Here is a 12,705-nt window from a genome sequence, read left to right on the forward strand (position 1 = left end):
GTAGGATCCTTCCACATGATAAAATACCAGTCTTAAAGCACAAGATAGGTGGTTTGAGATACGAAGTGGCCAAAATGTTATTAAATGGGCATGATGGATGGCTCACAAACAGGGAGAGCTTGATGTTCATCCATGCAGACAACTCCTAGAAGCCACTACCTGTACGCTTGAAATCAGAAGCTGAAATAGTTAGAAATTCCTCCAAAAAACACTGTGCGGTTTATCAAAATACAAAGACCAGCATGAGAGCTGCAATTGATATAAGTTTTTTTTAAAATTACCACTGCCATTAAGCTTTCACTACAATTTCCACTTCTATTATGCAACATTTGTTTGGAAGGATGGAGTGGCTATCGTAATTTTTATTCCGAAACTAACAGTTCTGATCCAGAATGGCTGTCTTTAGTTTTACATCTATAAACTGTTTCATTCTTTTTATATATATCTGTGTATAAAAATGAATAAAATATTTTGACACAATTCTCAAAGAGCATAACTCAACTAACATTCACACTGGAGCAGCAACACGTCAGTGACTACAGCAGGGCAAACAATTACTCTGAAAGATTTTTGAGGCTACTAATAAAATTAAGAATTCTCGAATATGTATTTTTTTTTTAAAGAAATTCCCTTCCTCACAAAAAGAGCACCTTCAAAGTACAGTAACTTAAGCAGCACATGGCATTTACATTTTCATCTAAATCTTTAAAGCAGCCCATTATTTCCTTAGATTTGAGAAAAGAACCCTGCTTTATTTCACCACACCAGCCATAAATTATTCATTAATTCTGTTTGCTAACTCTGTAACTGAGCCCAGATGTTTCTGCTGGAGAGGCATTCCATAAGAAAAGTTAAATATAGCAAGCTGTGTGGAGGGAGCAGATCTCTCTCTCTCTCTCTCCCCACCACAGTATGGTCAAATATTACTTGAGAGAAAATAATGAAAACATTTGAAAAATATTCTGAATATGTGAAGCTGTGAAACGACACAGTCTGATCGCAAAATTTCACATAAAAGAGCCCCCACACATCCACTTGGGTGTAACTGAAGTTACTGGTCCTGTCTGTGGGAAAGGTGCTGGCACTTTCACTCGCCAGAGGAAACGGAAAATTTACAAGCAGAGGAACACTCCTTGGGATGCAACATTTACAAATATAAATCAAGACTTAAGTTTTCAATTACAAGAAACACTTCCGAGCCGGCTACCAATGGCAATAACCATGTTGATGAAGAACTGAGAGCATCGTATGGAATTTCTTACAGAATTGACATGGAAACTTACTGGTGGGAACTTTAAATCCATTTCAGTACTTTAGAGGAACTTCAACCATTTTACGCTAGCAAAGATGATTAATGCTGACATTTATAATCCAACACTATGAGCAGAGTCCTGTTGACCAGAATGGAAGCTACCACGTTCAGCCACCCGTCCAGACACTGATATCATTTCTAGTACTTTTCAGCAATTGTCATAAGCTTGTTCAGAAATGCCTATTTTAAGTTAGAAACTATTCTTAATCATTACATAGTTGGAGAAAAAGTGAAAGACACAGGGTTGAACGTTGCAGAGCTGCAATCTTTGGAGTTTGGAGACTATTCTCAGACACGCAACACTTCAGTTATGAGCAATGATCTCAAGGAGAGATTTTGAGAGGTAATCTAGTCCCTTTGCTCTGCTTCAAGGCAAGATCAATCCTATTTAAATCACTATACTCCTAATCTGTTATTAAAAGTTTCGAGCGTAGCAGATTCTATAAGATGACTTTGCAGAGAGAGGGTATTTTGGGGAAGATATTACAGACTAGTGTGGTAATGACACCACTGCCCTGGTACCGGGTATCAGCTGCTGTCATCCAACTTTACTGCGCTTGCAGAGAAGCAGCTGAGCACCTTGTAGCCAAATCCTGTTGTTCTTTGACCACCTGTGTCCCTAGGAGACTGTGCAAAATACGTTAAGTCTAACTGTAGTGTTAACAGAGGCACCTTCCCACTAGCTAGCAAACAGGCAAATAAACCTCGGTGTATATGCTATTAGCCACCTTAGAATACAACAAAACCCTGCAGGCTGTTCCCAAAAATGTGACTATAGAGAAGATTGAAGTCATAATTTTAGCATGGGAAGGCATACTAGCATAAGCTTTAGTCTCCTCAACATCAATAACGTTAGGAATAATGGAGTAGTAGCACAGGTCAACAGACTTCGGGCAATAAATATCTTTTTATTTTTTCCCCTAGTCAACGCTGCCAGAAATTTTCTTTATTTCTGGTAGCTACTCAAAGTTAGCACAAACAACAACTACCACAGCATGTCTACCATGGGCAATGACCTCTTCTTTTTGCTGTGTGGACAGATCTTAAGGACATCTCACTTCTACTTCAGAGCTCAACTGGAAAGCAGCCAATGAGAAGAAAACCAGAACAAATTTTATTTAAGTTAGTCGCCCCGACAGCAACTTACAATTGAGTCCACCTATACGAGGAAATGTTTCCTCTCCAACTCCTAAGGAAGAAGAGAGTTATGCAATGTGAAACCTAGAAACTGGACCCAGTTACAGCACATATGGGAGATGGAAGATGACAAAAGATCTGGAGGCTCTCAGAAAATAAAGACCATATGTTGGAACAGTGGAAAGCCTTCTGTGAAATCTTTGTGGCGGGGAAAAGAGGGAGTAGAGTGCAGGTGTGAAGTACCAAAACGACTCAAAACAAAAGAATGACTCTATATTAGAAGCCGATCTTGAAAAAACCTTTTCTAAAATATGGAGAGAACATTACAGCAAAAGAGAAAGAACTTTTCATCTCCTTTGCACTGCATGAATTTCTAGATCAATGCTGAACAAAGGGGTTTTTTTGTGGAGTGAAACCAGCACCTGGTCTATTTCCTGGTTTATGCATAGGAACAGAAGCTGCAGGGAAGTTTCAGTTCGTACAACCAAATTTGGAAAGTGAAACATCAAACCTGATGCACTTCACAAGCAATGTCCTAGCCACAAATTATACGTAGCTAAGTACAATTGTTCACAGTTTAGGTTGTCCTTGTTTAAGCAAAAAACAGACCATCATGAAACTGTCTGTATGCCTAAATTTGTGCCTAATTATCTTTCTCCACAGGCATTGTGTTTGAAAACAGGCATAAAACCTTAAGTTAACAGGTAGTCTAACAACAATTCAGCATGCAGCTCACTTCATAATTATAAAGAGGGTTATGGGAAAAGAAAGCCACCTACCTGCTTGTATGACCTGCTACTTAGGCAGAAAAAGTAATGTCACAAGGAAGATTTTTTGGTGTTTAGTCTGTACTGATTTCTATTACAGTAATCTACAGCAATTTAAGCAACCCAAATCTAAAAAGGTCCTGAGAATTTCCCACTTTTGGGAGTCTTATCTGGCCCACTCACCTAATGTGCACATACAAACTGATTATATTCCAGCAGAATTAGGACCAGATGGGTTTTAGCTGTAAGCTTGATTTTTATTTTTTTTAAAGACTTGTTCTCTGTCCTTTTTTTTCACCAGAAGATAACAAACATATTCAACATCTTGAAAAAAGAAAGACAAAAAGAATGTTTACTTTGGTTGGGCTAAGCAGCCAGGTGCTATAATACTGCAAGTTTCATCCGTAGTCTGCAGTGCTGTAAGTTCCACCATGTTAACCATCACATCGGTCTTGTGGCCAGGAAGATTGGGAAGCACAGAAAGTATCTTTTCTGCAAGATTGTCACCATGATGACCAACTGCTCCTAGGAAAAAAAGAGACCCCAAAACTGTCAGGTACATAACTAGAAGAAAAAAAAAAAAACAAAAACAAAAAAAAAAACCCCAAACAACACATAAGGAACTGAGAGCAAAATAGCCACCACATGTTCTGGGAAGAAGGACCACAATTAGCTTGCCAAAGATATTTTGCTACAAAAAAAATTAATTTCTGGAATGTCTGAGGTTAAAAGTACTGATAGAATCAGATTCATTTAAAAGGCAAAAATTAGACTTAGCTTTACAGCTAGCAGATATTCACTGATTTTGCACTTAAATATGCAAAATACTTCTCTTTCCATAAGAAAGTTGTTAAACAAGATTTGCAAGGGTTATTAAAAAAAACAGGCAAACATCTATATATACATGCACATATGCAAACTATGCTTTTCTAAACTAATAGGACCGTGCTTAAAAAGGCTGTGTACAGGGTGCACACATAGCTACCCAGATAGGCTGGCATAATATTAAAATACGCAATTACCAACAACATGCCATTGTCAAGGTCATTGCTCCTACATGGACTGAGGGCAGCACAGGTGAAACCCACGTGAAATGACTAAAACAACCCAAGTTACACAGTATAAAATGTCGATTTGACCATGTTCCAAGAGAAATTCTGAATTCCAGCTGGCATGTTTTCTTCAATTCTCCTGATTTCAAACACACATGCGCTTCTTTCCAGTCACCAACTTTCAACACAGGTGCTACAACCAACTTACAAACTATTAAGACTGTGAGCCAAGCCAAAGCAGAAAAACCTGACACGCACTACAGATGAAAAAGTTGGAGAGGGGGATCGGAGACCTTACTGCCTTAAGGACATGAACAAGTCAAAGGTATTTGTATTCTGCTACTTTAGCTACGGTTCAGCTATCACCACAGGGCTGGACACCAGTGCTGAGCCTAGAAGCGTTCTCCTGGCTTTACTCACAGGAGAAGGGGGACTTCTGAAGCCACGTTTGAGAGGCAGGAAAAAGATCTTTTAGGCTATGGTCCCACTCCATCTAAGTTTGTCCATGTGGCTCCCTATCTGTTCTCACTTTGGAACGTTTGCAAAGACAGATGTCTGTTTCAACAGGTGAAGTCAGCTTCACATGCTCCATAAATCCAAAAAAGGCCCTTACATCAAAAATATTAATGGGCTCAGATTATTAAGTGCTCTTGGATAAGCAGAAGGTTGTCTCCAGCAAGTCTACAGCAGCCACGTACCCATGCTGTAAAACCACCTCATGGTTTATCAAATATTCCAAATTGTAGAAGTCAAAAAGAGAAGCAAGGATGAAAAAGCAGGAGAAAAGTAAAGTCTGACTCCATGCTGGTAATGCCTCTACCCACAGAAGGCAAGGAAGGCACATGTGTCCAGCATGTGGTGGTGCCACAATGCGGACACCTGGCCGCTCAGCTGGATTGAGATTATCAATTTGTTTCACCAGAGATTGTAATAGTCACAGAATGACAGCAACTTTCCTTTCTACCGTCCCCAGACAGATTTAGACCACTGAAATACAGATGAAACGAGCTGGGCTGTCTTTGCCACTCCCTAAACCATCTGCTCGCCAAAATCCCTACATTCTTCTTACTAGGTCAGTCACTTGTCAGCCACACTGCCGTTATCAACACTCGCAAAGTTACAGACATGGAAAACAGATGGTAATCTTCTGAACCTCCACCCCCACGTACTGGAAGCAATGTCTATCTCTGCACACTTGCTGCACGCAAGCAACATGTAGCTAGACAAGACATTCAGCTAAACTGGAAACACCTTGAATACAAATAAACCCACGTTAATTATTAACATCCCTCCTTTCTCCTTGGCAGAGGGGGAAAGTCTCAGTGTATTTAAGTTGCTTCCACAATTAGCAAGTGCCATCTCAGTCTCCTTCCCATAACTGCTACTTCTTGCAGGCTCCCACGGGACCGCAGGCGCTAATGGCTTTTGCTCTGCCTCATCAAATCAATCAGAAAACATCTCATGGAACTTTTAAAAATCCCTATTACCCTTGACCAACTATGCAAACCAGTCAAGGCTGGAAAGACAATTAAACCTCATGAGACTAGGACCAGAAATCACGGCAAAGTCACTTTTGAATCACGCTGACTTCAACAGGGTGCACGGGACTGGTTTCTGTCCTCTCTCCTCATTGCTGCTGAGGACAGAAGCTCAGCAGCTTCCCGTGACCAACAGCATTCAAGGCAGCTGGCAACTTTAATGCTGCCAACATGCACGCAGATCAGGTGTTAAAGTGACAAGGAAAACTTATCTGACCAATGCAAAATAGGAGCCTTCACGCCAGGCTAACATCCAGCCTTGAGGATAGGATACGGGAAATCTTACCTATCACACTGTTCTAATTTTACTTTGCCTTCTCATTAAGAGTTACAAAGTGAAACACACAACCTTTGATACAGGTTGTAACTGGCACAATTGGCAAAGCTGACCAACTGATTCTTTAACAGCAGCCAGGATCTCATTAACTACACTCCCCTTCCCCCCAAAAAGCATCAGTGACATACGCATACAAGAAAATACTTTCCTAAGCCCGTTACCAGCTTTATATCACACCATTTGTACTCCAATTCTTACCTTCTAATGGTTCTACTGTCTGGTTCAAAAACAAAACAAAGAAAAAAAAAAAAAAGCAGATTTAAGGGGCAACTGCATATCGCAGAAGCAAGGTGAACATTTGGGCAGTGGGAGGACTTTAAAGCCAGTTGCTAAACATGAGGAGCTTGAATTAGAAAGCAATTCTCCTACACAGGCATTGCTCACTAGCGAACAAATAATGCAGCTAATTTCTACGGTGGGCTTTCCCTTCAATCAAAGTTTAAATATAAGTCAGTGTGCACCAAAACAGTAGGCAAGCCATATCTTGCACCCACCATCAAGCCTTCTTAACAGCTGCTGTTTTAACTACTTTGTAGATCAGTTCAGGACTGGTGATTTTGGAAAGCTGGGTGGACAAACCCACCCCAATTTTCATGATGTTTCAACTGCACACTCACCCAACACTTTTCTGAAGAAGACCACCACTAGGATGACTTTACACTAAAGGACTCCAGCGGGACAATTGCTGTGACACAACTTTCTTCAGCAATGCATCACCTCAGTGACAGCAGGGTATAAAATATCAAGAAGGCAGAAATGTTTACACCTATTCCCTTGAAAGAAGCTGGATATTTGGAGCTCCAGTTCCAAAGCCTATCAGTGTTTTGCCACGTTCTTTCACCCAGCGTTAGCTTAAGCTGACGTTGTTAAACAGTTCTGGAAAGCAGTCTGTATGTTCCCGGGAACCATTCCGCAGCATTCAAGGCAAGCTAGAGCATCCTTCCACCCTGCCAAAAGACAGATCTACGTTCTCCTTTGTACGGATGAAGGAACATCAAAGTAGTCAGTTATGTGTCCCACTATGCTGGCTACTGAATCTAAAAACAAACACAAAAAAACCCCACACACGCAACCCGCCATGCCACAACCCCCCTCTTCCAAAAAAACACCAAAAACTTGTAGCCCAGTAGTAGAAGCAAGGGAGCCCACAGCCAAGCACAGCGGCACCAGAGTGCTGCCACAGAAATGCGAGTTCTTCCCATCTCTCAGCCAGCTATTGCAGCTTATATAGAGAGTAGTAAATTGGGAGATAAGAAACACTTAAGCATCTGCTCAAGGCTCATGTAATTTCCAAGTCTCCTTCACTGACCTAGCCACCTGCGGTTTTCTTTAAATAGGCAAAAATCATTCCATTTATTTTGCATTTATCTCTGTAAAGCCTCTATAACAAATTTAATGTCTGAAGTACTCAAAAATCTATTACAAAAAATTGTGTGCCTATTCCACAGTCTTTACAAACCACGTCACAGCAGAGGCTGCACCCTGACCCACAGTACTGAGTTGACACAATTTGAGTATTTTCAGCTGCCATCACTCCTCACAGCTGCAGTCTACACCCTCAAGTAACCTGAATAATTTAAGCATCAGTTGCCTCCTGTGTCAAAACCCCAGCCTGGTTCATAAAAGCAAACTACTGTACTCTACAGGCCTCAGTATTTATGTTTTCAAAGCCTCAGCTTATATGGTAAGGAAGAAAAAAACATGGTTTTGTTTCCTTTAAAAAGACATTGGTGTCAATCCACCAGTGCATCCCCTTGGAAGATGCAATCAAATAGAGGATGAGTAAAGTGCTCCAGATGAGAAACATGACAGATATAACGAAAGAAAGAGACAACTGCAAACAAAAAGTTTAAAACAAAAATAATCAAAAAGAGATATTAGTCAGAACCAGACTTTACCAGAAAGGTATGGGCCTATGTTAGTCTTCACTCTCATCTTCCTCTACGAATGGAATTATGCAGTGGGACAATTAAGGCACACTGCAACTTTCTCGTCGCTGTGGCTGCTCCCAGGAACTGAATGGGAATGGTATCTACGCTTCGTTGATGGGCGCCTGAACTGTGCTTTTTGTATCTGTTATAAGCCTGAAAACATTACAACCAGCACAAGGGTGTGACGCAAAGGTGATGCCTGGTTGCCAGTGGGAGAGATGATACAAGAAGTTAAACCCAAGTTCGCAGCCTTGGCTGTGGGGAAACATTCCTGTGATTTTGACCGATACATGCAAAAGTGCTCGAGGAAGATAAAAGTGCTGTTGCTGACGGCACTGAAATATCCAACTTCAACAACACTCATACAAAGGTTATGATTCAAAGCTATACATTAACTGCACAGGCACCCCCCGCTATTCATTCTTCTCTGTCTTCTGCTCACTGTATTAATTACATTTCAAAATCACCTGCATATACCAGTGGGTGAGACCTCACTATTCCCTGTGCTTACAGCAGCCCACATCCCAAAGGCTGCAACGCACCAAGAGACTGGAAAGAGAAACAGATCGAGCTGTTCTGAACACTGATATCCGAAAGGTATCGATGAGCTTATGAATGAAAAAAGGAAATCTGGGAAGCCGAAAAAACTGCTTCATAAAAGGTGAATGCTGACAAGGTGGTGACTAAGAAACACACGGAAGGAGCATGGGGTTACAATATGGTATCAAAAGGCTAATATTTAGGGGCGAAAATATTGGAGGAGAAAAATGAAGAGCAATTAAGGGACCAGAGTTAGCTCTGACTTTAACCAGCGTCACTTACAGAGCACCACTCTAGCTGAGAGGATTTACTCTGCTTTTTAAGGCAAAGGTAGTGAACTTCAAAACAATAAGTAGGCAAACAAAAGCAGCACTGCACATATATGCAGATTAGGGACAGCACCCGTGACAAAGTTTTATGCAATCAGAATTCAAGAAGCGAGCACGCTGTACTAAGCCTGGGATGTCTCCAGGGCATAAAAACACATCCCAACTTCTGGGGCACTGGTTTATCCCTAAGATCCTACACTGCAGGGATAGGCAGTATCCATGCCATCCCCAGTTGAAGCCACGCCACTCTAGTGAGAGCAAAGGCCATAAAAAGGAGTCCCCTGTTACAGCTCAGCTGAATGTTATGCCACACAGGGCAAAAAGGAGAATTACTTATCTTAATTCAGTATTTTCCTCTATATTCATTAGATACAGCATGCATAAGTAATGCTGAATACACACACACACACACGAAATAGATTATAAAAAGTATGCAACAGAGCTCAATCCAAATTTTTAAGTAATAACTCAGAAGAGATTCTTTGCTTCATGGAACCTAGAAAGCTAACCTAGTCAGCTAGAGGCCTTCTAATCATTTTGATAGAAAAATGTACCATTTTATATGTCACTAATTCTTTTTTAAAATAATTGTCACAACAAAGATAACACAGTTTCTTGACACTGGCACCAGAGGTTCTTTACCAAAATGTACTTAATGCTTCTTTAGTATGTTCTTTAAAGTGGAAAGTTCTTGATATTTATTTAAGTACCAGTATTTTCCCTTAGTTCAGTTGTTTGCAAATGCAGCACCAGAAAAGGCACTTTTGAGACATTTTGAATTTTACTATTAGAAATCAATTGGTATTACTGAAAACTATTTGTTATTCTAGCCTAACACCTTATTTGCTCTAGATAGGAATGGAGTGTGAGCCAAGAATAAGACATCTGTTAGTGCAACTCCTTTAGATATCATCTAGAGTGACTCAAAGCTGTATTCCATCCAGGTCTTCGAGTTAGAAAATATTTGCCTTCTGATAGCCTGTTCAGAGTGATTCAAAGTTCCCTGCCTCAAAGCAGTAGCCTGACTTAATCAGAGAGTAGCCCAGCACCTACTCCTAACAAACTTCCAGGTTTTTGTGGAAGTGCTTGGAATATGAAAGTATTCTCATAATTCACAGATACATAACCATTTCTCCTATCTGCAGCCCACATGTTGAACAAGATTCAGGTATCAATGAGACATTTACAAATCAAATCCAAAAATCTTTCATCTTTAGAGAGGGGAGATTTAAAAAGTTGTTTGAAATGAGCTGCAAATGACAAAGTCTACCTCAAAGACTTCCACCTGCACCAAGCTGTTATTTGAAAATAAAAAAAATAAAAAAAAATATTTTTCCACTGCTGACTGCAAATACATAACAAAGTTTGAAAAAAAAAATAAAAAAAAAAATCAGTGGCTCAGTTGTCAATACCAAGCCAGAAACTTGCAGATAGGAATTTTTAGTGTAAGGCTGAAATTCAACAGACTCATTCACCTGAAGGCCAAGCAGTGAGGTCAGAGGTAGGCCAGGGGAGAGAACATAATAGGCTGAATACACCTAAGAAAATTAAGGTTTCAGGTACAACTAAATTCTGCCATTTCCCACTTCTTGACAACTGATTTCACAACTTAAATGCTGTTCTTTTTACTGTACAATTTCTAGCAAACCAATGAAACAAATCTCATTGTGCGGCACTACGTTCAAGCCCATATAGTGCTTTACCTCTGAAATGCACTAGATTTTTCTTCCTTCAGTTTGCACTGTACTTGATGGCAAGAGTACTGTGTCATGTCCAGAGCACAGGAAGGCTTCAATGCAACTGCCAATGAATTCTAGAGACGTTTGTTGGTAACAAAAGAATGGCTGCATGAAGGGATCTTGGTTTCAGTTACAGGTACTGAAGAGAATACATTCCTAAAGAAAACGAATACTTTACTTTTTCATCCTCGAATACTTTACTTTTTCATCCTTACTCCAAGAGCTTTGATGCATCCCATCCAAAGCTGCCCTACCACAGCCCTGATGTTTTCTCTGAAAAACCTTCCCCTACTGAAGATCCAAACTTCACTTCCCAGACATAAGCTGGTACCAGTTGTCTCTCTTCGTGCCTTCTCAACAGTCTCCTTGTCAGGCAGCTCCCTGTCACCCACAATTTCCAGCTCCTTTTCTTGTTTTAAATTCTGCCCACCACCTGAGTACAGAAATCCTTGCCCACTTTCACTGGTTCCCAGCCCAAACAGCCACTCCTCTCAGAGTTTCATTTCAAGGCTCTTCATCTAAGTCCACTCTCCTGCAGTCTTCCCAGCAATCCTCCCAACTGCAGCACACCATTAACCGCCCAGATCCATAGCTGCTCTTCAGCACACTGTCGACAGCTATGAACCCCTATGGCAGTGAAAGGATGCACAGAGCCAAAATTGAGGGGCGGGGGGGAGAAAAGACAGAAGACAATTCAGAAACAGATGACCTGTAGGCGCAACACTGTGCCAAGCACTTGCTTTGGGACATGTGGTGGCAAAATTATGACCTGAATTACTGACCACAGATGACGCAAACGGAACCAGCCCCACGCACTGTATATGAGAGCAGGTCTATCAATAATATGATGGTGTAAGAAAATGCAGCCACTCCTATATCAATTATTCTTCGAGTTTACTGTTTCCTCTGAAAGATGATTATTCCAGAAGTGAGAGCCTGATACAAACTTTTTCTGGGTCACTGGCCTGCTGGTGACTCGTTCAATCACTCTTTCTCTTTCTGCCCTTTTGATAACATATCTTACCGGCTTAAAAGACTTTACCTCGCCTACCAAGCTTGAAGGTTGATTATAATACAAGACATTCTCCTTCTGACAGTTTCCCAGTGGACTCTCACACACTCTCTACACTTCCCAACTTTTCTGTAAATTCTGCATTAATTGGCAATATTAAATTTACCATATGGTTCATTCTTATGCTCATTCGAAAGCGTAAGTTACACTTACCCTGAAAACACTTACCCAGAAAGTGTTGTATAAACAATTCTCTATTGTTTTCATTCAAACATAATGTTTTCCAAGTTAACAACACCAATTGCTTCACTCAAAGACTAAGCATAATGCATAGCGTATAAAAACCATATATATATACACACACAGACACACTTCCAGGCATACAGATATAATTAAGTGTATATATGGATGCGTATCTCTTTAGACAGGCATAATGCCAAGGGTGACAAGTAGATACACCGGGAAACACTTTGCAGTAATCCACCAGGAACAACCTGAAACGTGCAGACCATTTCCTTCACGCCTTGGGATGCCACACGGGCAGAGTTAAGGTCTCCAGTTTGCAGCAAAGTGGAAATGCCAGCAACAAACCCTTGTGTTTCACTCTGGCTTTCTATGACCCACTGAGGAGCAAGGATGTGTGAGCAGCCACCACGGCCACGGTGTTACACATGCTGCCAGGCCATGAGGACTCCTGCAACTACCTGAAACCCTCCCGACGCGGTGGATGTGTGCCTGCAGGGATGACAGCCCCCTGCCAGCAGCGGATTTCTTACCAGCGAGGTCCAACGTCCTGTCCACGAAGACGACAGAGGCCTTGTTGGTGGCCGTCCTCCTCCTGTTCCTGGCCGAGGCGTAGCTTGCCAGCTCAGCGGCGATGACCCTGCTGAGGGCCCCCACGGCGAAGCTCTCCTCCCGCAGACCCAGAGCAGTGCAGAGAGCATCGAGGTCGCCCACCACGGCCCGCACCGCCGCCCGCACCTCGGCGGGCAGGGCGCCCAGCCCGACCTC

The 12,705-nt window shown here is 41.5% G+C and overlaps 1 protein-coding gene across 1 annotated transcript in view; it reads right to left on the reverse strand.

The window, feature by feature from the left end:
- SCFD2 (sec1 family domain containing 2) overlaps positions 1 to 12,702 on the reverse strand; it is a gene marked incomplete at its 5' end in the record, with an annotated part of 205,566 nt that extends 192,864 nt beyond the window's left edge. Inside the window, 2 exons of the mRNA XM_009885027.1 lie at positions 3,573 to 3,741; positions 12,471 to 12,702. Coding sequence (XP_009883329.1) covers positions 3,573 to 3,741; positions 12,471 to 12,702 — 401 coding nt within the window. The remainder of the gene's footprint in view (positions 1 to 3,572; positions 3,742 to 12,470) is intronic.
- Positions 12,703 to 12,705: the final 3 nt, after the last annotated feature.

This window comes from Charadrius vociferus, unplaced genomic scaffold, assembly GCF_000708025.1.
Source record: "Charadrius vociferus isolate BGI_N301 unplaced genomic scaffold, ASM70802v2 scaffold134, whole genome shotgun sequence".
Classification (NCBI taxonomy): Eukaryota; Metazoa; Chordata; class Aves; order Charadriiformes; family Charadriidae; genus Charadrius; species Charadrius vociferus.